The sequence below is a fragment of the Apium graveolens genome, chromosome 7 (assembly GCF_009905375.1).
Source record: "Apium graveolens cultivar Ventura chromosome 7, ASM990537v1, whole genome shotgun sequence".
NCBI classification, from domain to species: domain Eukaryota; kingdom Viridiplantae; phylum Streptophyta; class Magnoliopsida; order Apiales; family Apiaceae; genus Apium; species Apium graveolens.
In genome coordinates, this window is record NC_133653.1 from 73735293 (window position 1) to 73759579 (window position 24287).

At 39.9% G+C, this 24287-nt stretch overlaps 1 protein-coding gene across 1 annotated transcript; it reads right to left on the reverse strand.

Moving 5' to 3' along the window:
• Positions 1-14702: 14702 nt before the first annotated feature.
• Positions 14703-15122, reverse strand: LOC141673754 (uncharacterized). Its single transcript, XM_074480495.1, has one exon. The coding sequence runs from the start codon at positions 15120-15122 to the stop codon at positions 14703-14705; it is 420 nt and encodes a 139-aa protein (XP_074336596.1).
• Between the last annotated feature and the right edge of the window lie 9165 nt (positions 15123-24287).

The window sequence follows — 24287 nt, forward strand, 5'->3', positions numbered from 1 at the left end:
AAGGCCCTGCGTCCACATTGACGCCCCTTTCAACCCCTCTATATCTGTCAGCGTTCAAACTCTCGAACCAGTCATCGTCGTCCAGTTCTGTACTGGTTGGGGCTGGAGACCTCTCTTTTTGGACAAGTTTCTGTTTCCTGTGTCTACGAGATAAAGGAATGTTGTCCGTGGACGAACTGTCTGAAAAATCTACCATTAAGGTACCCTTTTTAGAATCTTGAACAAGGCGCGCCACCCGGTTCAGAAATTCAGGAGTATGGTGAGCGTTTGGAGGCTGGGGGTCGAAGTAAGCGTTTGGAGGAGAATAGATTCCCAAATTGGTAAGGAAATCCTTGAAAGGGTGAAAAGGAGAGGACGCGCCCTCGTCTTCCAGCTGTCAAGAAAACCAAAAGAAATGTTGAGGGCGTGCCCGATAGGAAAGAACTAGATACGAAAGTATAAAGGAAACAGGAAAGATAGGGGGAGGTTTAAGAGAAGAGTATTTCTTATGATCTATGTCAACTTCCTTCTAAGACAAGCCTTCTCATGAGAAGGAGCGCCATAAAGAAAATCCTAGTTTACTCATAAGGATGTGTTTTACTACAAACAGGCGCGCCCTATTATGGTCATTTACAGATTATAAGAGGCTAAAGATAAGGCGCGTCCTAAGTTGCTGGCGGATTTTAAAGGAACAGATGGTCATGTGCAGATCGTAAGTAATGGTTTTTAAGGCATAAGGACACTAACGATTGAAATTCTCAAAAACACAAATTTAAAAGTTAAACCCAATGATTTTGGATCTAAATCAGTAAAAATTCGAAATTATATATATACATACACAGATACATACACCATTTTATGTATATCATCAAGAACAGTTAAGGAAGTTAAAGAGATAATGTGGCATGCAATGTGACTTATGTGATGAAATTCAGAAAAGAAAGAAGTTTCACATACCTTTTCGAATGGAGAAGAAATTGATTGGAAAAGATTGGGAGAGTGGTAACAGAGAAGGCTGGTTTCGAGCAAAAGCTCGCAGTTGGAGTTGAAGTTTTTGGTGAGGAAAGAGAAAATAAAAAAGGGAAGAGTAAAAGTAAAAATAAAAATGACTGACGGTGACTTGTAATTATAGGTAAAGAGTACAGCTGTCAAATCTGTCATGTCAATCACGATTCCCGAAGAATAAGGAAAACCGTTTCGAATTATTTCAAATTTTAGGACGCGCCCTCTTGAAGGCGCGCCTCATAAGTTTGACAGCAGTTTGAAATTTGGGATGCGCGAAAGTAGGAACTCTAAACAGATCAAGCCCTGTTTAGGGCACGCCCCATTAAGTAATACTAGAAAATTGTTTATACATATTTTGTTAAGAGATAAAAGAGAAATTCCAATCCCATTTTCAATGACATATGGAATTTGGGGGTAGTTGTTATGCCCGAAAATTGGTATAAACAATATTCAGATTGAGATAGATAAAATAGGCAAAATCGAAGGAGAAACACCTGAAATCTAGGAAAAGATAAGATTAACTTTCCATAAAAAGATAGTAGGCGCGCCCTATGTAATGAAGACGCGCCTTATTGAGAAATGGGTAGATGGGAAATTATAATCGTCCGTATAATGGACGGCGCCCTTAAAAGAAAGAGAAGGCGTGCCCAATTACTGAAGAGTGAGTGAGGAATTCCTTGATTGAATTTTGTCCCATGGTGAGCCTTAGGGCACGCCCTAAGTGAGAAAGGCTCTTTGGACGGATTACTCAGACATGATTACTTTGACAGACTCTTACCTTAGCTTTACTTGGATAGAATTAGGGCAAGCCCTAACGGTGCATATTTTACGGCGCACCCTATAATATAAAATGACAAAAGAGGAGGTCAAAGGCTGATGACACAAGGCGGCACCATCACACAGAAATGTTTGGGCGCGCCCTTAACCTCTACTTGGCACATAATGTAACTTTGACATGCTTCTTGTACGAACTCTTTGGAAGATTCAAGGAAGATGGAGAATGTTATTACTAACCTATTTGATGCAGGTACTCTATTGAAGAACTCCTTCCTGTAGCACATCTAAAGGAAAGGCGGTGTCCGTGGTCAGAGACCTCCAGGGGTATGCCTGGACTGAAGGCCACCTCCTGTAGTCAATGGGTGTCCTCATTGGGGATGTGAGGTGAAATCTGGTGTGTGCTTTGGGAGCTCTGTCTCTGTAGTCAACGGGTGTCCTCGTTGGGAGACTTTGGAATATCCTGCACTTTGCACCCAAAAGCTTGGGATCACTTGTCCTGTAATCTGGTAGGGGCTCCTTATCGGGGGAAAAGGATGCGTCCAACATTTGGGGTGAACTACGGCTATACCTGCGTCCGCGGACTAGAGAAACAGCTGGTAGCGGAGGGTTATTCTTGGCCAGGGAGATGCCTTATCCATGAAGTCTCGAAGCCGCGGACGAGCCTTGGGCCTTTGTGGTTGGGCCTCATCGGCGGACATTCCTAAAGCTAGTAGAAGACGGTTTTCAGTGGGTTTCCTATTGGGCCTCGGGTTAAGAAATCTAAGCCCATTAGGTTTCTTGTTCCCTAAGAACTACGTGGGCTTGATTCCCTATAAATAGGGATACATAGGCAAATTGTAAGAGGTCAGAAGCGAGAGCGCAAAGGAGCCACCACTAAACCTAAGCAATCTCAGCCCCCAATAATCACAACCACCAAACACTGTTCATCTTTTTCGACGAATACTGTTCATCGGATCCACCGATTACTGTTCACGTTTCTGACAAAAAACCGTCATCACAGATCTTGTTTCCGGCTGCGAATCTCAAATTTTGTTGCTCCCAAATTCCTCCGTCAACAATAGGCAAAGGAAGAAGTATACATCTAGAAGGATCATCAAATTGTTCCTGCTTTGCTACTACAACTACTTCAACCAAAACCACAATGTACAATTTCCAAACTTTTTTCGACTGACATCGAAGTGGTAATTGAAGCCAATAATCAAGTTAAAACATTACCCGCACCGATAAATGAAGTAGTGATTAGCATATATTTGCAGAAAAACAGGGAATGTACATATTTTCGAGTAATTTAGATTCTTAAATAGTGGTAGAGAAGTGTGAGAAGATAAGCATATTTGGAGCAATCACTCTTCTATCTCATTGAAAACTAACTGAAAAATGTATTTACATAAAACTAACTCTCTCGCCAAAAAAAAACTAACTCTCTCTGATGAGAGCTGAACACAAATATATAGAGAAGAGAAAGGTACAACTTTCCCCCTCAAACTAACAAATTAAACGGTGAAAATATTAAAATATTTTTACATAATGACATGACATTTGATGTGCGGTATTTTAATTAGTTTTATTGATGTAAATATAGGGGCTCTTTCCAAATAAAACACATCACATCATTATGTACAAAATTATTCTGTATATCAAGCATTTTCCATTTTTTAAATTAGGCTTAGAATGGTCAACGTTTATGCTCGCAAGTCAGTGGTAAACAAAGTCGCACAAATATTCTACAGCTAAACCATTGATGCACCCACAAACACCAGGAACAAGAACGCACAGACCTCCATGAATCATGCACCACGAACCGTAATCCACGCTAATTTCACCACGAGTCAGCAGAGTGCAAGTCAAGGGAAAAGGACCACAATACACTAATCTATTAATGTGCCTGTTTGGGATTTCATTTTCCCACCATAAATGGGCTAAAGCCCATTTCAACAGAACTTGAATCGTTTGGCAAACTTTGGGAATGATCATATATTGGGCTTACATGGCAAAAAACACAAAGTTAAAGAATCACGTACTTTCTTCATATCATTCTTTGATCAGTTAGGTAATCCCCAGCATATATTTGTTGTATAGTAAAAATATTTATTTATTTAATTAAAATATATATGTTATATTTTATATTCATGTATTAAAAATATTAATTAATAATTTAAGACTGGATCAATAATATAATTTTATTATCATCAAGATAAATATTGTATATTATAAAATTTTATCCCGAGGTCATTATTCTTGTTTTTAAATTTTCTCTTTTCTATTTTATATTCTTTAAAAATATTAATTGATATAATTTGTAATTTACATTTTTATTTTATTTTTGAAAAAAAATTATAACTTATAAGTTATAATTTACCAAACATATTATCAAAATATAAGTAACAAATACGTAAATTTATCCAAACACCAAAATAGCTTATAAGTTACGATCTTCATATCACTTATATGACACTTTTCAAATTTAAGTCATAAGTTACATTTTTTAAAAAAACCCAAACGGGCCCAATATCCTCAGTACATTTTAAAGACCAATTAGATCTTTAACATATAGGGCTGTAATTCGAGCAGAGTTCGAGTTTTTTACAGTCGAGTTCGAGCTTTTTTTTTATCGAGTCGAGTCGAGACTGAAAATAATCGAGCCTGAATTGTGTTTTCGAGCTCGGCTCGGGTAATACACGAGCCGAGTTCGAGCAGTTCGCGAGTTTTCAAACTTAACGAGTTTTTGAGTTTATCGAGTTTTTTCACATATTTTCGAGTTATCGAGTCCTTATCGAGTTTATCGAGCCTACGAGTTTATCGAGTTTTTAACATGTTTTCGAGTTATCGGATTCTTATCGAGTTATTCGAGTTTTATTTTTACCTTCGTAAAAATATTTCTTTTTTGAAATTTTGACTTATAATTTAAAAATATTAGTTTCAATATTAATAACAATAAATAAATGTTCAAAATAACATACATGTGTTCTGAGGTAAATCTAACAACATATTCAAATACATGTATAAACTAGAAAACAAATAACAACACCTTTGTTAGTATAATTTTTCAAATCATCTATTTTACTAATTTTGTTTAACTTTATATTTCTTAAAAATGTAGTTATTTTTCTATATTGTATATTGTAAATCTTAGATATATGATAAATAAAGTAAAATAATAATTTTATTATTATCGGGACTCGGGGGAGAAAAGTAATTTTTATCTTTTTTAAAACAAAAGTACGCAATAGACATTAAATATTAATAAATAACAATTATAAAAATAATAATTTTAATTAATAGAAATACATCATAATAAAACTTTTTTTGGTGTAATTTATATCATAGTTGTATAATATACCTATTAACTTATCACTAAACTGTAAATTTAATTCTAATTAGTTGACATCTCAATTAAAATTTAGACAACTATCAAAAGTACGAATCGAATTTTTAATAAAATATCAATATAGTAGTAATATATTATTACTATAAAGGACCGTTAGATTTTGAAATAAATGATAACTTTTGAATCAAAAATAAAGGAATATTATATAGATTCATGATTTAAACAAAAAAATAGAAACCCTATATTGAATAGATTATTTGATGTAAAATTCGTTACCGTCCTTTTTATTTTAAAATAAAATCAAACGGAACTCAATAACAATTTTACTTGCTTCAACTCCAACTTGATTCTTTTTTGTTTTACTCTTTCAAATTAATAAATTCTTATTTTTCTATAAAATATTAATAATTGATGCAATACAAATCTTATTCAGTTTAAAATAAAATTAGTTTTGAAACAAAATAAATGTTACATGAAAGATTGATAGACTAAAAATGTGATCAAAAATGTTAATTGTTAAGTTTGTTAATCAAATATGGTAGAATCGTAATGAAGTTACGGAAGACATGATAAGTATATTCAGGTTGACCAAAAAAACACCCTTGGGTAGAAATAGGGACAATATATAGGAAGGCATCTGAACTTTGAAGCAACCGCTTGAAAAAAAAACAAATGCAAACATTTTCAAACAAATAAAAGTATGGAAGGGGTCCCCTCAAATATACACAAAGTGACAAAGGACTACCAATATCAAAATATATATACATATCCAGAAAAAATTATCAATCATGTAAATAACAAATATAGAAAGACATAAGTCATATTAATAATATAAGTAAAATAAAATATCATTAATCATGTAAATAACAAATAAAAATAGCATCAAGTTATATTAATGGAAAAAAATAAAAATATAGAAAAACATAAGTAATATTAATAACATAAGTAATAACATATATAAAAAATAAAATATTAATAAAATATTAAAAAATTAACCCGAGTTTGAGTTCAAGTCGAGTTCGAGTTTATCGATTCGAGCTCGAGTCGAGCTCAAAAAAACTCGGCTCGACACAAGTTTTTAATCGAGCCTAAAATCTTGTTCGAGCTCAAACTTGATAACGAGTTCGAGTCGAACCGAGTTAATCGAGTCGAGTTCGAGTCGAGCTCAAAAAAGCTCGGCTCGAATTATAGCCCTATTTAACAATCAGCAAATGAAAATTTTAGTCTCAAAAGCACACAATTTTATCTTGTAAAGTATTAAGTTTCCTCTTCAAATTATACTAGTTGGTAACCTGTGCGAAGCACGGGCTCAAAATTAAAAATAATTGAATCATATTATTATTTGTATAAAACTGAAACTCATAATCCGTGCAAAATACAAATCTAAATATAATATATAAAATGTTGTTAAAATATATAGTTAAAAAAATCGAATTTAAGTGTAACTCTAAAATTTCACCGTATAGTTCTAGTTAGCATGCACCTAATTATTTACCTATATAAATATGACATGTTAACTTATTAATATGATTATTTTAAGTAAACCGACGCTTTGGATGTTTAGCAACAAATAAAAATTGAGGGAAAATAAAATTTGCAGGAAGATAATTTTTGTCAGTTGATATTTTATTACATAAAATTTTAAAAATAGTTGTATAATTTTCTAGTGAGTACCAAGATTTAGGTTTTAAACATGGTTTCATTATTAGTATAGATAGTTGATAACCCATGCTAAACACGGGTCCGAGATTAAAAATATTGAATTAATATTTGTAGAGTATTATTCATAATTTGTGCGAAACACGAATTAAATTAATATATTAATATAAATATTAAATTGGTATTTGCAAAAAAATAGTTATGTGGTTAAAAAGAATCGAATTACTTATGAAATTTTTCACTACAATTCTAGTTTTGCGTTGTTTTATTTGATATAGAAATCTAGCATATTAGTTTTATTTTTGTGAAACGAATAGTATCTCTAATAATAATTTAATATTACTTAATATAATCTAAATACAGCCCATAAATTTGTTATTGTTAAAATATATTTTCTAATTTAAAGTAAATAAACGTTGTGATGGACAGTAATAAATACAATCGTTAAATCATTAATTTTCAATTTAAAAGTTAATAAATGTTACCAAAGTCATTGGCTATTTCTTAATTATCTTTAAAATAATACTATGGAAAATAAAGTTTAGCGAGAATATAAGTCAATTTGTTTTAATAGTTTACTTTGTAGTTAGTTGTTTTTCAAAATAAAAGTAAATATATGTTATTTTACTTAATTTAACGTAACTTAATAAATTTTTAATATAATTTCTAAATAAATAAAGTTTACAGAGCATATAAGTCAATTCGTGTTAGTAGTTTACTTAGTAATTTGTAGTTTTTCTAAAATTAAAAATAAATATAAGTTATTTTACTTAATTTAACGTAACTTAATAAATTTTTGGATGAACACTAACTAAAAAGAAAATAAAATTTACAAAAAATAGAAGTCAATTTGTATTAAAAATAAAGTTTATTGTGAATAGAAATCAACTTATGTCAGGTACGTACCAAAATTTGGTACTTTGGTACTTTGCTACTTTTAGTACCAAATTATACATGGTTTCGCTTATTAATAAGGAGTATAGATTAGTTTCATACAAACTTTTCTTATTCTGGAAAGTATTTTTACTTGTACACTCCAGAGTCCAGAGTAAATTTTAGCTTGTAACCTTAGAGAGAAGAACACATGCACGAGAAAGAGTGTGAAATAGAATGAGATAAGACAAGATGAGATGCAGAGGATGAGAAATTGCTTAAGAAGTTTCAAAAGATTTATTATTGCTGTCATGAACCATGCAGAACCCTCTTTCCAGTTTTCACCATGATGACGGAGGAATCTGGTAACAACAAAGATTGAGGTTTCTCGCCGGAACTAAGATCCGTGACGGTGGTTCTTTGTCGGAAAATTAAGCGGTGTGTGGTGGTTTGTGGTTATTTTAGGCTGAGATTGATCAGAGTAAGGGTGGCTCTCTTATCAGCTCTCAACTTCTTACCCTCTCAATGTGCCTACGTACCCTTTATATAGGGATCAAGACTAACGTAGTTCTCGTAGAACAAGAAATCTAATGGACTTAGACTTCTTATTCCTAGGTCCAGTAGAAGCCCATCCAAAGTCCGTCTTCCGCTAGCTTTAGGAATATCCAACTATGAGGCCCAACCGCGAAGGCCCAAGGCTCGTCCGTAATTGCAGGACTTCATGGATAGTGCATCTCCCTGCGTAAGGATAACACTCCGCTACAGCTATCTCCCTTGATGTACGGACGCAGGTATAACCACGGTTCACCCCAAATGCCAGACGCGTCCCTGTCCCCCGAATGAGGATAACCCACCAGATAACAGGACAGGTGATCCCAAACTCTTGGGTGCAAAGTGCAGGATGACTCCAAAGTTCTCCAACGAGGACACCCGTTGAATACAAGAACAGAGTTCCCAAAGCACACACCAAAGTTAACCCCGCATCCCCAACGAGGACACCCGTTGAATACAGGAGGAGGCCTTCAATCATCAGGCATACCCCTGGAGGCCTTCTAGCTTTTCACGGACATCCCCCTCCTTGACCGTCTCAAGGAGGGAATTCTTCAAAGAGTACCTGCAACAAATACGTTAGTAAAAATAACTCTCCATTGCTCCGTTCCACGCATGTTTTATCCTGAAGTCACCATTAAGAATACATTGACCAACACATGACGCGTCCTCAGAGTCTGGGCGCGTCCTGACCTTTATAAATTCACCCCTTTTTCTTCCTCAACCGTTCCTTATAGCATGCCAAAGTGACAAGACGCGTCCTTATGGAGACAAGCACGTCCTCCAACCTCCATTGCCGCAATATCACATTTAATAAGTAATTTTTCCAATGTTGACGCGTCTACCGCAAGTGGGCGCGTCCAGATCCAAGCTTCGCTATCACCAGACCATAAAGCATCAAATCAAATATAGGCGCGTCCTATTGGCCAGGACGCGTCCTATCCTTCCACCGCTGTACCGGGTTTGACCGTATGTAAGCCGCATTTGACCCGAGTCAATTCAATGCCGAATTTCGGGTATAACAACTACCCCCCAAATTCCATTTGCAGTTAAAAACAAAATTGGAATTTTTATCCATGATCCCGAGCAACAAAATTTGGTTCACAGGACGCGTCAACTGCCTATGACGCGCCTTCCATTTACTCTGTACTTGCAGTATACAGCTGTCCTCCACGTCAGCTATACCTTTCTCTATAAATACCCAAGGAGGGAACCGTCATCTTCATCTTTCTCTCTCTCAAAAAACCACCATCACCGCCGTCTTCAAACTTTAAGTTCAAAAACCCCGACGATCCAGCCGGCCATTTCCTGATTTCTTCAGCTCAACTCAACCGCCAACTCACAAGGTACACAAATCTTCTTTTACTTCCTTATTTGATTGAGTAAATCGATTCTAATGAGCAAAAAACCGTTCATATGCTTTGAGTTTCCATGTACTGTTCTTCATTTTCGTCGTGTATATATATGTGTATATATATCAAACCTCCATATTCTGCTATATTGATCCTTGAATTACATGTTTTTAGGGTTTTATCACATTTTTCCCAAAATTGCTAATATTCGATTAATATTCCACCGCATTGTAACCACGTAGGACGCGTCTTCCTGTCAAGGCGCGTCTTATTTTCCTTTGTTAAAGGCATATGTTTAAGCCGTTTTAACTAAAAGTCGTATAGGGGCAACACCTTACTAGGACGCGTGTTGGTAGTGCATTTCACACAATAGATTCTTAGGACGCGTCCTCGAATATCTCTAGCATCTTTCTTCTTCATGATTCATTCATTATTCATTTTTTTTGGACGCATCCTCAAATGTTTATTCCTTCTTTTACAGCTGGAGGACGCGTCTTCTTCCTCACCATTTCACCCCTTCAAAGTCCTCAACAAACGCATTGGAATCTATTCCCCGCACCTCATCTCTTTCAAAACCGATTTCCCTGAAATTCACAGGACGAGTCCCTTTCTCGAAGCAGAAAGACGCGTCTTCGACTCCCTCAAATCAAAGAACTCTATAATGTCAGATTCCAGTTCTGATTCCATGGATCATGTCCCCATAAGCTCAAGAATGAAAAAGAAAGGAACTAAAAGACAAAGAACCCCAATTCTCCATGCTAGAGCCGCCATCGAAGATTGGACGGACGATGAGATTATACCTACCACAAGCCAAAAGCCCCGAGGAATAGCTGTTTCAGACGAGGACGCGTCCCATTCTCAGGACGCGTCAGATTCCCAAGGCGCGACTCCCTCTCAGGACGCGTCCCCTCTCAGTGTAAGTGAATTTGAAAGGAGGGTTCCCGACCCCGAGACATATCCCGTGTCCCCCCAAAAATCTGATTCTCCCCCGGAACATTGGGAACCTTTAGACGTTGAAATGGATTGTGACTGGGCCAGGCTTGGTGCCCTAACTGAAGCAGAGAAAAATGCCAGAAGGAAAAAAGAAGGTAAGCTAGCCTGTGTAGCCCTTAACTCAACTGCAACTGACTGGGAAATCCAATGGCACATGAAATACTATGACATAGAGGGCATCTGGGCGCGCCCTCTTCGAACCATGAGGCCGCACATCTTCAACATTGGGAACCAAAGGATCCCAAGAATGGTGCTTACACCAAATTTAATTTCCTTGAGTGTGGGCGCGCCCTTGCATCCATACATTAAGAGAATTTTGAAATGGTACGATGTGGCCCCAGTCCAACTATCACCAAATTCATACAAGTTAGCCTGGGCTTTGTACATTATGTACCATAACCTGAGATTGGGTGCGCCCTCAATGAAAGAATTTAGCTTCTTCTACAGCATTATGAAATGAATTCTCGGGTACCATTTCCTGGTTGTCAACAAATGGTTGAACAATAAAGGATTTAATGAAGGTAAAATCAGCCATGAGCGAGACTTGAAGGAGCCATTTTTCTACATTTATGATGTCAAGAGGACGCGCATTCGCTTGAACTTGGAACCAAGTAAGTTCAATATTTCGGACGCGTCCTCTGCATCAGGGCACGTCTTACCTTTTATAACTTTCTTTCTCTTCTTTTTGTAACCTACTCTCCCTTCTCTAGACAAAAGGACTCAGAAAGAGCTAACAGGAAGGAGGAAAAAGAGAGCAGAGAAGGTATTGCAGTATGCTGAGAAACATTTCAACCTCAAGGACATGATTACTGAAGAAAATTTGAAGAAAATAGGAGCTTTGTCTCCACGAGTGGGTTCTCTCTGCAAATTTCGAGACTTCCATAATGGGAAACCCATTCTCACTGCTTCCGAAAAATCCAAAGGGCTCCAAGCCACAGAAATTATTCAGCCAGACATCAACAAAAAGGTGGACTTAGAGCAAGGTAAGGAATTATTATACGTAGGACGCGTCATGGCTCTAGGACGCGTCTCTTTATGCTTACCTTTCCTTAATTCTAACCCGACTTATAAACGCTACTTTACATCTGCGCTGTCACCTTGGGCGCGCCCTACCCCCCTGGCGCGTCTTTTTTTTGTAAAATTCTGTGTTTGCTATTAATGTTACTTATGCTTTTCCATATATCCGAAGCGCGTCCTAGGTAAGACGCGTCACTTCTCTAGGAGGCACATATATCTATACATTTTTGCATTCGTCTATATATGTCATGCATGTAGAATTTTATATCATAATATGGGCACGTCTTGTTCTCAGGACGTGTCTTCTTGTACTTAAACTAATACCTTTTCATATTTATATCACAGATATGGCCTCTCTTCCCAAAGGATTCGCAATTGGGGCCTTCAAAAAGCTAAGGGCCAGGAAACAGGCCCCTGCAAAGACTGATTTGAAGACCCCACTCCTGTTACAACTCCTTCTCCTCCACCAAAGATAGTCGACACCGCTGTGCTAGACATCCCTGAGAAGGTGGAGGACGCGCCCTCCAAACGTCAAAAGGTAGTGCCAGACGATCAATCCTTCGTGCTTCGATATCTGGGCGCGTCCTTAGCTGGAGATTTCACAGAGGACGAAGTAAGAGGCTGGACCTTCAGGACAGAACAGCAGACAGAAGAGGCCATGGTGAGGGCTGCAGCTGAGCTTCACTTGCACACTAGGCAAAGTGCTAATATGGCTGCAAGGCTTAGGGCGCGTCTTGCTGCCGCCGACACTGCAAAGAGCCAGGCTGAAGACAAGGTTAAATCTCTGGAAAAATACATTACCCTGCTTGTCCAAGAGAAAGACGCTGAGATCAAACGCCTAGAGGGGGAGATGGCGCGTCTTGAATCAGAAAAGGCTGTGTTGGAAAACAATGTCTCCTCTTTGGAGAAAACGATGGACAGTGTTATCGTGCTGAATTCTACCATGCAGCTGGAACTTGACACTCTGAATGATGATAGGCTGCATGGATGGACAAAGGAGAAAAAGCTAGTTTACCAGCATGGCTTCCAGGCTGGGTTTGAAGAGTGGTGCTCTGGATTTATTACAAATGACCCAGAGTATACCTTTTCAAAGTTTGATGCAGACACCCAGATATGGGTCAAGGATTTCAGGGTCAGGGCCGCAGATTCTATCAAAAGTAAGAGAATTTATCTGGGTTTAGAGGAAGAGGACGCGTCCCCTGCTCCTACTCCAATTGAGACCCAACCTCCCCCTGCAGATGACCAAGATAAGCCTCAGGACGCGCCTCCTGCCTAGGACGCGTCCTATATATTTTATGTACTTTTCCTGAACTGTTTTTAAGGGTGCGGACCCCTTGAAGCTTTACAAGTTGTAATGATTATTTCTGAATTTCATTCGCTTGTACTTTTATGAAGTTTCTCTGCCTTAATCATGCAATTTCCTACTTAAGTATTCTATTCTATCATTTATATGGGCGCGCCTTGTGTTTGGGACGCGTCACATTTGACATATTGTTATTTCTTCTACTAACACAAGTCAAGCAAATGCCCGTAGTGGGCGCGTCCTCTCTACTCGAACGTGTCTTTATGAGTATACCACTACGCTGTACTTGTGTATTTAGCCAAGGAATAAAGCACAATGGGACGCGTCCTAATAATTTGACGCGCCTAACCTTTTTCTTTAAGAAGTACTTCGTTCCTCAGGCAGGACGCGTCCTTTGTAAGGACTTGTTTTGTTTTGTCAAAATTAAGGAAACATTCTACTGAAAGAGCATCAACCAATATAACTTGGGCGCGTCCTTGAAAATAGTATACCTCTTAGTTCCATTTTACTTGAGTTTGGTTATTCCTTTTGACAGCCACTACTTTAGTTAACACCTGTGTAGAACTATCACTTAGGGCGCGCCCTATGTCTAGGACGCATCATGCAACCAAGCAAACCAAGCAAATAACTTTTTGGAAAATTTCAAAATTTTATTTATAATGCGCTCTGGTGTCAAAAGTGTACCAGTCCCACGGCTATGCTCTGTGGGGAAATTATTTCGAAAAAATGACCCTTCAACTAGTTCTAAGGTAAGTAGTACATGCACTACCCCCCTAGGCTAGGAGGAATTTATTTAATTCTAGCCTATAATCCGGGCATAGCTCCTAAATATATAATAAAAGAGGTATGTAAGGGGCCAAAGCCGCACCTTACTGGTAATACTTTCGGAGATGTTCCGCATTCCAAGCTCGCGAAACCAGCTTCCCTTCCATATCTTCAAGGTGATAAGTCCCCTTCCACAGGATGGACTTTATTTTGTACGGTCCTTCCCAATTAGCTCCAAACACTCCATGTTGGGGGTTCTTCGTGTTGGGCATCACTTTCCTAAGTACCAAATCTCCCACCTTCAGCAATTGTCCATTTACCTTCCTATTATAATACCTTGCGGTGCGTTGCTGATACGCTGCGAGCCTTAGCTGAGAATTTTCCCTCGTCTCCTCTAAGAGATCCAAATGAAGCCTTTGATTAACCTCGGCATCTTCCTTTCTGTAACAATCTCTGCGAAGCGACCCCGATCCTACTTCCACGGGGACCATAGCTTCATAGCCGTAAGTCAGCATGAACGGAGTTTCTCCCGTAGTAGATCGTGGTGTAGTGTTGTATGACCACATTACCTTCGGGAGTTCTTCAGGCCAATTTCCTTTGCGTTCCTCCAGTTTGGTTTTGAGGGTATGCTTTATTATTTTGTTAACAGCTTCTGTATGTCCATTGCTTTGAGGATAATAGACCGCGACAAACTCCTTCTTGATTTTCAACTCCTCACATAGTTGTCACAACTCCTTGCTATCAAACTGCTTTCCATTGTCAGAGACAAGCTTGTAAGGGATTCCAAACCTGCACACAATTGAGTTAAAAATAAAATCTCTGATTTTCTTTGCGGTGACAGTGGCCAGTGGCATAGCTTCCGCCCATTTAGTAAAGTAATCAACCGCAACCACTGCATACTTGACGTCCCCTTTAGCTTTAGGTAATTTTCCGATAAGATCAATTCCCCACATGGCGAACGGCCATGGGCTTGCCATAGGCGTCAAGAGTGTCGCCGACATAGATGAGTAGTTTGCAAAGCGCTAGCAGCGATCGCATGCCTTGACAAAATTTGTAGCATCCTCTTTCATTGTGGGCCAATAATATCCTTGGCGCAAAACTTTCATTGCCAACGAACTACCCCCGAGTGATTGCCACAGATTCCCTCATGTACTTCCCTTAAGATGTAATTTTCTTCTTCTTTGTCAACACATCTAAGCAGAGGTTGATTAAACCCTCTCTTGTACAGAACTTTGTCATATATCACATACCTTGCAGCCTGATAGCGGAGTCGACGGGCCTTAAACTTATCCTCGGGGAGTGTTCCCTCGCAAATGTAAGCCAGAATGGGCGTCATCCATGTTTCCTTGGGAGCCTCATCCACTTGCATAATTTCTATCTCTGGGATACTGGGGATCTCCTGGACTTCAAGAGGGATGGATCCTAACAACACAGCCTCTTGTTGCGACCCCATTTTTGCTAGAGCATCCGCGTTACTGTTCTTCTCCCGCGGAACACATTCCAATTTAACTTCTTTGAACATTCCAATCAGGCGCTGTGTTCATCTCAAGTATAATTCTGTTCGGGGGCCTCGCGCTTGAAATCCCCCGTTCACCTGATTCACCACCATCTCCGAGTCACTTCTTGCAATTAGGTTTCGCACCCCCATTTCCAAAGCAATCTTCAGGCCATTAATCAACGCTTCATACTCCGCATCATTATTCGTTGCATAAAACTTGAAATGAATTGCGCTCATCAGGTGGTGGCCTTCTGGAGACACAAGTACTATACCTGAACCTGCTCCTCCGTTGTTAACTGCCCCATCCACATGCAAGATCCACCAGGGATGTGGAAACTCCTCCAAAGACTCCTCAGCATGAGGTGGATGTAGCGTCACCAAAGCTTTGTCATCAATTTCAGAATCAAATTCCAACAAGAAATCTGCTAGGGCTTGCCCTTTAATCGCTGTTCGGGGCACATATTCCAAATCAAACTGTCCCAACTCCATAGCCCACTTCAGCATTCTTCCTGATGACTCCGGCTTATGCAAGACCTATCGTAGCGGGTATGCCGTACGGACTTCAATTCTATGGGCTTGAAAATACGGCCGCAATTTTCTTGATGCAAGAATTAGGGCATAGACCAATTTCTCCATGCTTGTGTAGCGAGTTTCAGCGTCGTGCATCCGCTTGCTCACGTAGTACACTGGTGACTACTGCCCATCTTCCTCTCTCACCAGAACCGCACTGATTGAATATTCAGACACTGCAAGGTACAGTACCAGAGATTCTCCATCTAACGGTTTTGACAGCATGGGAGGGTTTCCTAGTTGCTCCTTGATTCTTTTGAAAGCCTCTTCGCATTCTGATGTCCATACAAAGTCTTTCCCTGCTAACTTAATCGCCTTAAAAAATTCCTTGCATCTATCTGACGACTTGGAGACAAATCTATTTAACGCGGCAATCCTCCCAGTCAAACTCTGCACCTGCTTCACATTGGTGGGTGACTTCATATCCAACAATGCCTTGATCTTTGCGGGGTTGGCCTCAATTCCCCTATGGTTGACAATGAATCCGAGAAACTTGCTCGACTCCACGCCGAACACACATTTTTTAGGGTTTAATTTTATGCGAAACCTCCTTAGAATGTTAAACATTTCCATCAGATGCTTGATGTGGTCATTCGCCACTTTGGAATTTACCAGCATATCATCCACATACACTTCCATGGTTCCCCCGATTTGATCCTTGAACATCATGTTTACCAACCGCTGGTAGGTTGCGCCCGCGTTAATCAAACCAAATGACATTTCTATGTAACAGTATAACCCCTGTCAGTAATGAATGATGTATGTTCTTGATCGGGGCCATACATCGGAATTTGATTGTAACCGGAGTATGCATCCATAAAACTCAGCAACGCATGTCCCGCCATCGCGTCAACCAACTGATCAATTTTTGGGAGCAGGAAGCTATCCTTTGGACGGGCCTTATTGAGATCTGTGAAATCCACACATGTCCTCCACTTCCCATTTGGCTTCTTCACCAGCACTGGATTTGCAAGTCATTCAGGGTAAAACGATTCTTTAATTAGCCCCTCCTCCAACAACCGGTCTACTTCTTCTTTTAATGCTATCGCCCTTTCCCCATTTACTGGGCGGCGTTTTTGACGTATGCCCGTGCAATTCAGGAAGATATTCAAACGGTGACACATTACTTCTGGGTTGATTGCTATCATATCTGAATGACTCCACGCGAAGACATCAAGATTTACAATTAGGAAGCGGGTTAGACTTCCTCTCATTTCATCATCTAACTGGGATCCCACTTTCAAAACCTTGCTCGGGTCATTTTTGTCAACCGGAACAGATATTGTGTCTTCGGCCGGTCCCGTCTTTTCGGCGGGCATAGGGATCCTGGGATCCAAATCGAAATCAAAGTCTCGGGGATCTTCGACTTCCACTTTTGCATCTGAGGGCGCGTCCTCATGAGTGGGAGCATCTACCTCAAGACAAGGCATAGATTTATGAAATGCAGGTGAAGAGGGCGCGTCCTCATTTGGAGGAGCATCAACCTCAATTCTATTTTTATTCTTCAAGGGCGCGTCCTTCTTTTGAGGAGCATCCATCTTAAAGTTATTTCCGAGACCTTGCAAAATCTCACTTCTTCCTTCCAACTTTTCTCCGTTAACCTCCTTCTGTATGATCTTCTCTGCATGGTTCGCCATCACTTCTTCCATGCTACGGATCGTCGAAACATTCCCCCGCATTCGAACAGAGTTCTCAGAGACATAGGTTTCTTCCTCTTCGGGGCCTTCTACGAAATAGTGGGCAAGAACCTCTCCGCTTGGTTTTGTATAAACATCCTCTACATCCTCAAATGGAAGACCCTTTCCTTCGTACCTTCTCCTGCGAAATTCTTTAACAGCCTTATGGTAGCAGTCGCGTGACTCATACTGCGACCCTCTCAGACTGCCAACTCCGTTTGGTGTTGGGAACTTTATCATCAAGTGATGTATCGAGGTTATCACCCTGAACGCTCGCAACTGTTAGGGCGAAAACACGCGCTAAATTCACGCAAGTATACGCGTTCGCAAATAATATAGAATACTTTCTAGTTCATTCCCTCAGAGACTCAGACTAAATTATTGTCTAATTAAACTCACTCACCAATGTATGATTACTTCTCAATGTTAAGATAATAACACTTAAAATTGTTGATTAAATATTAACTATAATTAACTACTTAATTAACCACTTAAGTAACACTTCAATTTATCAATAATAAAACACTCATGAGATCACAACTTCATTATTACTTCCTTCTATAGCCATTGTTATTACCTTTAGCATGTGACAGTGATGATATTAATCGAATAACACGAAACTGATAAAAGCCAACTTTCATTGTACTAATACCATTCTACCAAGCATCCACAATTAAGATAGAAGTTGAATAGTCATCAATTATGTTGAGTTCCTATATGTCTACAGAAATTGACAACACAACGATTTAAGCACAAGTTATTCCTTTTTGATTACATAGAGCAAATAAAACTGTTAGAGTTACCCACTAATCATGCACAACGTACATGAACCTATGCTAGCATGGCAAGTTCTAAATCTCAAGATCCACCGTCGCTTCACAAGAGATTAACACCCTATCTTATATGTTCGCGACGCATATAAGATGAATACGCACAACCAATACTAGATATCATGCAATCATCACACACTAAAGTATTAAACAATTAACTAAAGAATTCCATAATAAATCCGTTGCAACCCCATGATCACGATTAGCCCATAATAGAACTTATCGCCATCATGGGTTCATATGAAATCATGATAAACAAACACAAGCAAATAATAACTAAACTAATTATATTAAAACAGAGTACGTCACAAGAGTAAATAAGTCAAAGCAAGAAAACTAGCATCCAACGTTACAACGAAACAAGAATCACAAGAATATATGCTCCCTCTTCGTTGCGGTGTGCTAAATCGGTCTTCTTCTTTATCTCCTTCGCTTCTTGCATAAAACACAATCTAAAACATAATCCCCTTAATACTCTCCGTGAAAACGTCTCAAATCTACCTATATAATAGTCCCATAAAACTCAGATTACATAGAAGTTGGAAGCCAAACAGAAGTAGAAGTCTATAATAATTTATCTTTTTCCCCGACCCTGCGCGGCCGCTCAGCATAGCTGCGCGGGCGCGCAGGTTGCTGCGCGGCCGCTCAGCATTGCTGCGCGGGCGCGCAGGCCTCTACTGGAAAAAATCCAGGTTTGCTCCGTTTCTTCGCCGTAATCTGCCCATTCCTTTCCTCTCGCAATGGTGAACACATGCCAAGGCTTATTCTTGATGATTCCTCCCCCGAAATGCAACTAATACCCTGAAATGCATAAACACTAGAAAAACGCATCAAATACACAAAATACTTGAATTCAAGACACCAATTTAAGCCATTTTAAGACGTTCTAAGTGGTATAAAATGCCACTTATCACACCCCCAAACTTAAATCGATGCTTGTCCTCAAGCGTCACAGACTCAAAAACAAATAAAAATATGCATGAATGCAATCTATATGAAAATGCAATGATCCCCCTTACTACAATTAACCAACCAAATTGTCACATCTCAACGAATGCAGTTAGACAACTAAAGATCAATAAACTCATGCAAATGGACATACAGCCAGAAACGTGGTGTGTGCAAATGCTTAACAGATATGCTTCGGAACTAGACCAATTACTATGACTAGACTATCCTCAAGGCAATTCTACGATTATACAAAGAATAAAAGTTCTAGGCACAAAGTGATATACAACACTACAAGAACTCTGGAGCTTACTACGGAATCGTGCTTTTTATTTACAACTCAAATGCTTATTTGACCGTGCAATGAGTGAGGTCCACAAAAGACTTATACAATGATATCCATGTAACGAGCGTTAGGTTAGCGGATCCCAGACTCTAAAAGCCTTAGGTCACTAGGCACAAAGTCCCCTAAGAACTTAATAACTCGAATACCAAAGAGCCCACTCTTGATCAATTATGCAATTTTTTTTTTTTTTATAACTTTTGAGCAAGTGCGTTTCGCTCCATCTTGCTCAACCCTAGACTACTTGCAACATATGCGAGCCGGCTACTAGCCATTTGACGCCTAGCCACAACTAGCAACAACTTCCATATTTTTTCTCCAACATTTTTCTTTTTCATGTCTTTATCACTAAGAACCTATAATCGCATTCTAAGCATAATAAGTAGATTGACCTTGAAAACAACCAAATCATAACAACAATCTAGCCCTTACGCATTCTTTAAGACTTGGTGGACTTACAATTGTTTCTAGCATGCATATCAACCTACACAACTTAATATCACTTTAATGCTATCACTACACTCACATCAATATCACAATTCAGTCGATAACTTATTGCAAAAGGGATCATGGTAAATGCATGAGCTACATGACATTCATAAAAAAAAACTAAATGGCATAAATTATGCAACTATATGAACTAAACTATCATGAATATGCAACTAAATGACACACACACAATATTCCTTAACTACCACCCCCAAACTAAAAATCTTCACTGTCCTCAGTGAAAGTAGTAGAAAGGAACACAAGGTATACCTACTCGGAGTCATCATCATCATCACCCTCAGTGGGTGGAGTGTCAGGCGGCGGGTATGCAGAGTCCTTACCAAAAACTGGCCACTGGATATCAGCTCCAAGGCCTCGAAAAGTAGTCCCTAACGCAAGGGTGAGCTCCTGAGCAAACCTGCTCTGCGTCTCATACATCGTATCCATCCGCCGTGAAAGCCTCCTATACTGGGCATCACCCATCCCAGCACCCTCCTGAGCTCTCGAAGAACCAGCCTCACCACGCCCTGGCCTAGCCATAGTAGCACCTCGTGCTGGACGCCCTCCTGGAAGACGATAACCCAGCCCATGCTCCTCAGGCTCACCACCGGTCCACTCCTGCATCCCATTCAGAGTGCCAGAATCAATCGGAGTTGCTGGCAACTGCAACTGCTCATGAGCCGGCCAGTTCACTCCCACTGCTCGGCATAGCTTCGTAACCGTAGATGCACAAGGGATGTTCATATGCTTTGCTCCCCTCAAAAACTTCAGAATTCCTTGGTAGATAAACTCACCAAGGTCCACATAGTACTCCTCATTCAGAATTCCCCACAACAGCTGTGCTCTCTCAACTGTGACCTCGTGTGCATGTGAAGAAGGCAAAATATTAGCACATATAAATGCATTCCATGCACGGGCATACCTGTTCATGGCGATCGCCGGAAAGTGACGATACTCATTATTGGCTGGACTGCGGTTCCAAACTGTGCCCGGTCGACAGAGAGTCGCACAAATCAAATCCAAGTCAAAATCCTCAGCAGTCTTTTCATTCCAGTTCTCCTCCTCGGGCTTCCTCTCTCGCTGTTCAATCACACGGCAAATTGCCGCAGGATGATAATCAACCGTCAGCCCACGGACTACAGAAAACCCATTCTTTTCAGCCTTCGTGTTCGCGTAGAACTCGCGAACAACGCTCATTGGTACTGCTTCGGGTGACTCACAAAAAGCTATCCACCCCTTCTCTGCAATCATGGGCAACAACTCACCATCCCTCCCTGATGGTAAAAACCCCCTCTCCTTCAGAATCGGCTTCCCCAACAGCCTAGTGTACTCCTCCTCCGCAGCTCTGTCAGTTAACCGAGGCCTTGCAGCAGTACCCCTCGATGAATCAGCAGTAGGAACTGTGCTGCTGCTGTCAATAGTGCGTGCTCTCTTGGGTGCCATTGATTCGTGAATAAAATTGTGTAAGAACTGATTTTTGATGTTTGTAAGAGGGTTTAAGTGTAGGAAGTTTTGTGGGAGATATGTAGGATATGTGTATGTATATATAGGGTGTGGATTAGATTAGGGTTTGGGAATTAAGGGATAAAATGATGGGGTAGTGGGAACAATTCGTGGGTTTATGGGCTAAAACTGTTTTTGTGTTTTTGTTTGTTTGTTTTTTTTTTCTGAACTGTAAAAAATTTTCTGGAACTCGACCCCTGCGCGGCCGCTCAGCATAGCTGCGCGGGCGCGCAGAGGGTCTCTGGAATTTTTTTTTTCAGCCCCTGTTTTCTGATTTTTTTGTGTTTTTGGATAGGTTATTAACTTCTAAGGGTTCCTGTAACAACAATTCATGGGTTGCCTCCCACGCAGCGCTTCTTTTTCGTCATTAGCTTGACGTTCCGTACCTTTCTCAAGTAGTCAACAAAATGGCACTAACCACCTCTCGGTTTGCCATGTCCCCATAGTAGTGCTTCAACCGCTGACCGTTAACCTTGAATGCTTGGTCCGAATCATTCTCAAAAATTTCCACCGCTCCATGTGGAAACACAGTTTTGACAATAAAAGGTCCAGACCACCTTGATTTCAACTTCCCAGGAAAAAGTCGGAGCCGAGAGTTGAATAAAAGAACTTGTTGCCCTGGCACAAATAACTTAGGATGTAGCTTCCTATCGTGCCACCTCTTCACCTTTTCCTTATACATTTTGTTATTCTCGTACGCTTGAAGTCGAAATTCATCAAGTTCATTAAGCTGAAGCATTCTTTTCTTACCAGCTGCATCTAAATCCAGGTTCAATTTCTTCAATGCCCAGTAGGCCTTATGCTCAAGCTCCGCCGGTAGATGACATCCCTTACCGTACACCAACTGAAACGGTGACATCCCAAGTGGATTTTTGTATGCTGTTCTGTAAGCCCAAACAGCTTCATCGAGCTTTAAAGACCAATCCTTCTTTGACGGACAAACAACCTTCTCTAGAATGCGCTTTATCTCTCTGTTAGACACTTCCGCTTGACCATTTGTTTGCGGATGATAGGCAGTAGCTACTCGATGATTCACATTATAACGCTGCATCATAGAAGTGAACTTACGGTTGCAAAAATGCGATCCTTCATCACTTATGATTACCCGAGGTGTTCCAAACCTTGTGAAAATTTGCTTATGAAGAAAATTTAGCACTGCCTTTGCATCATTTGTCGGTAAAGCTTTAACTTCGACCCATTTTGAGACATAATCGACTGCCAGCAAGATGTATTGATTATTGCAAGACGAGATAAAAGGCCCCATGAAATCGATTCCCCATACATCAAAGACCTCGACTTCAAGCATCACATTTAATGGCATTTCATCCTTCCTTGACAAATTTCCCACTCTTTGGCAACGATCACACCTTAAAACAAACTGATGAGCATCCTTGAACAAAGTAGGCCAGAAAAAACCTGCTTGCAGAATACGAGCTGTCGTCTTCTCACCTCCATAATGTCCACCATAAACCGTGGAATGGCAGTCTCGTAATATCCCCTCCGTCTCACAGAACGGGATACATCTCCTGATGATTTGGTCAGCTCTCTGTCTAAACAAATATGGTTCATCCCACATATACCACTTCACCTCATGCAGAAACTTCTTCTTTTAAGCGGATGTCAAATTAAGAGGCATTATATTGCTGACGAGATAGTTTACAATATCTGCAAACCATGGTTCTTCCTCCTGAATTGCAAACAACTGCTCATCCGGAAAAGATTCATTGATTAACGTCCTATCTTGTGAAGTAGAATCGGGATTCTCCAACCTAGAGAGATGGTCAGCTACTTGATTCTCAGTACCCTTTCTATCTTTGATCTCTAACTCAAATTCCTGAAGTAAAAGCACCCAACGAATGAGTCTCGGCTTCGAATCCTTCTTAGAAACCAGATAGCGAATAGCTGCATGATCAGTGAATACTGTTACTTTCATACCAAGCACATAAGATCGAAATTTCTCAAAGCCAAAGACTATAGCCAAAAGCTCCTTCTCAGTAGTGGTGTAGTTCAATTGGGCACCATTTAAAGTCTTACTCGCATAGTAGACCACATGGAAGAGATTTTTCTTGCGCTGTCCCAGAACTGCACCTACCGCATAATCACTCGCATCACACATCATCTCAAATGGTTCTGTCCAATCTGGTGCTGTAATGACTGGTGCCGTGATCAAACTCTCCTTGAGAGGCTCGAATGCTGCCAAACATTCATCATCAAATTTGAAAGGCACATCTTTCTCAAGCAAATTGCACAACGGCTTAGATATCTTTGAAAAGTCCTTGATGAATCACCGATAAAAACCCGCATGACCAAGAAAATTACGGATTCCTTTCACAGAATTAGGTGGGGGAAGATTTTCAATGACTCCCACCTTGGCCTTGTCCACCTCCAGACCCTTGCTAGAGACCTTATGCCCAAGGATAATGCCTTCACGCACCATAAAATGACATTTCTCCCAATTAAGCACCAAATTAGTTTCCACGCATCTTTTGAGTACGGCGCGCAGATTATTCAAACATTCATCATATGAGTGTCCAAAGACGGAGAAGTCATCCATAAACACTTCGACGTTATTTCCAATCATGTCAGAGAATATAGCCATCATACATCTCTGAAAGGTGGCCGGTGCGCCACATAACCCAAACGAAACTCTGCAAAAAGCAAATGTGCCAAATGGACAAGTGAAGGTAGTCTTTTCCTGATCCTCTGGTGCAATACAAATCTGATTATACCCGGAATAACCATCCAGAAGACAAAAATACTCATGTCCCGCCAATCTGTCAAGCATCTGATCAATAAATGGAAGAGGGAAGTGATCCTTCCTTGTGGCTTT